Raw genomic sequence first — 1,879 nt, forward strand, 5'->3', positions numbered from 1 at the left:
CCCCAATCTCTGAGCACTTTGAACTTTAAGTTTATTCATTTTAGTATCCTGATTCTAACACTCTTTCATTCCCACTGCAAATTCCCATTCATTGATTCTATCACATTTACTCAAACCTATGATGTCCTCTCTCCTCTCCTTACAGGGCTGAAATTCCATGTTAATCATTGTAATCACTGGGTTGCTGACCATCTCAATTACTGACCCTTGTCTTTCTTGGTCATAGACCATTGACAAAAACACAACTCTGGTCAAACATAAGACACTACTTTTCTCTGTACCTGTATTAGGTAGATGAATTTGGAGGGGAACTAACAAAAGAATATGCAGACTTGCCACTAATTCACATAGATGAATGCTTTTACTCCTATCTAAGGTCAAATCTCTAACTTGCACACTAGATGCGAAATCTTACCTTCTCAAGAGCATCACTCCACCAATTCTTTTTTCTCTGACTCTTTAGTCATCTATTCTTTTTCCCCTTTGCACCAAAATTTTCTTGTCTACATTTTGTGTCCCCAATTAACTGTTTCTCTTTTTTTAATTTCTTTTTGTTTTTCATTTTTTAAATTTTTCATTTCTTTTCTATGAAGCCCCATGCATGTAAAATTTAAATATTACACACATTTTGATTTTGTATCCCCAGTTAACTCTTTCTGTTTTATTCGTTTCTTTTTTGTTGTTGCTTTTCATTTCTTTTGTTTTCCTTTTTTATTGTTTTAATTTCTTTTCTATGAAGCTCACACACAAGTAAAACTTAAAGTATTAACATCAATAAAAACTGCAAACTTTTTCTCCTGTTTGCCTGTCTTTTGTCAGTTTAATTCACAGGCCCCAAAACAGAACCTAAGAAGATAAAAGAAAAGTTTGTCTTCCTCAACAATATCAATAGAACTTGAAACACATTTGACAAATTACAGCATTCATTCATGATAAAAAAAAATTTCACCTTCTCGCCTAACGCCGCCAACATGGTGTTCAGGCGCTTCGTGGAGGTTGGCCGGGTGGCCTACGTCTCCTTTGGACCTCATGCCGGAAAATTGGTCACGATTGTAGATGTTATTGATCAGAACAGGGCTTTGGTCGATGGACCTTGCACTCAAGTGAGGAGACAGGCCATGCCTTTCAAGTGCATGCAGCTCACTGATTTCATCCTCAAGTTTCCACACAGTGCCCGCCAGAAGTATGTCCGACAAGCGTGGCAGAAGGCAGACATCAATACAAAATGGGCAGCCACACGATGGGCCAAGAAGATTGAAGCCAGAGAAAGGAAAGCCAAGATGACAGATTTTGATCGTTTTAAAGTTATGAAGGCAAAGAAAATGAGGAACAGAATAATCAAGAATGAAGTTAAGAAGCTTCAAAAGGCAGCTCTCCTGAAAGCTTCTCCCAAAAAAGCACCTGGTACTAAGGGTACTGCTGCTGCTGCTGCTGCTGCTGCTAAAGTTCCAGCAAAAAAGATGACCACCGCGAGTAAAAAGGCTCCAGCCCAGAAGGTTCCTGCCCAGAAAGCCACAGGCCAGAAGGCTGCACCTGCTCCAAAAGCTCAGAAGGGTCAAAAAGCTCCAGCCCAGAAAGCACCTGCTCCAAAGGCATCTGGCAAGAAAGCATAAGTGGCAATCAAAAAAAGTAATAAAGGTTCTTTTTGACATGTTGGCAAAAAAAAAAAAAAAAAAAAAAAAAAAAATTTTCAGCAAACCATAAATAAAAAGGAATTTTACCAACTTGATAAAAAGCATCTATAGAAAACCCGCATATAACGTCAGGCTTAGGGAAATGCCAGTTAAAACCAAGGAAATACCACTTTACCACAGTGAAATGGTTAAAGCAAAGGGACATTAAAAAATTTTAGGGAGGATGTGGAGAAATTAGAATCCTC

The 1,879-nt window shown here is 38.4% G+C and overlaps 1 protein-coding gene across 1 annotated transcript; it reads left to right on the forward strand.

Annotated features, from left to right (window-relative positions):
* The first annotated feature begins 934 nt into the window (after positions 1–934).
* LOC101021844 (60S ribosomal protein L14) lies at positions 935–1,656 on the forward strand. Its single transcript, XM_003897105.5, has one exon. It carries the CDS (start codon positions 972–974, stop codon positions 1,611–1,613), a length of 642 nt encoding a protein of 213 aa, XP_003897154.2. The 5' UTR covers positions 935–971; the 3' UTR covers positions 1,614–1,656.
* The last annotated feature ends 223 nt before the right edge of the window (positions 1,657–1,879 follow it).

This window comes from Papio anubis, chromosome X, assembly GCF_008728515.1.
Source record: "Papio anubis isolate 15944 chromosome X, Panubis1.0, whole genome shotgun sequence".
In the NCBI taxonomy this organism is placed as follows: Eukaryota; Metazoa; Chordata; class Mammalia; order Primates; family Cercopithecidae; genus Papio; species Papio anubis.

Coding starts and splice junctions, on each gene's coding strand:
- LOC101021844 (XM_003897105.5), top strand. CDS start 972: ATGGTGTTCAGGCGCTTCGTGGAGGTTGGCCGGGTGGCCTACGTCTCC.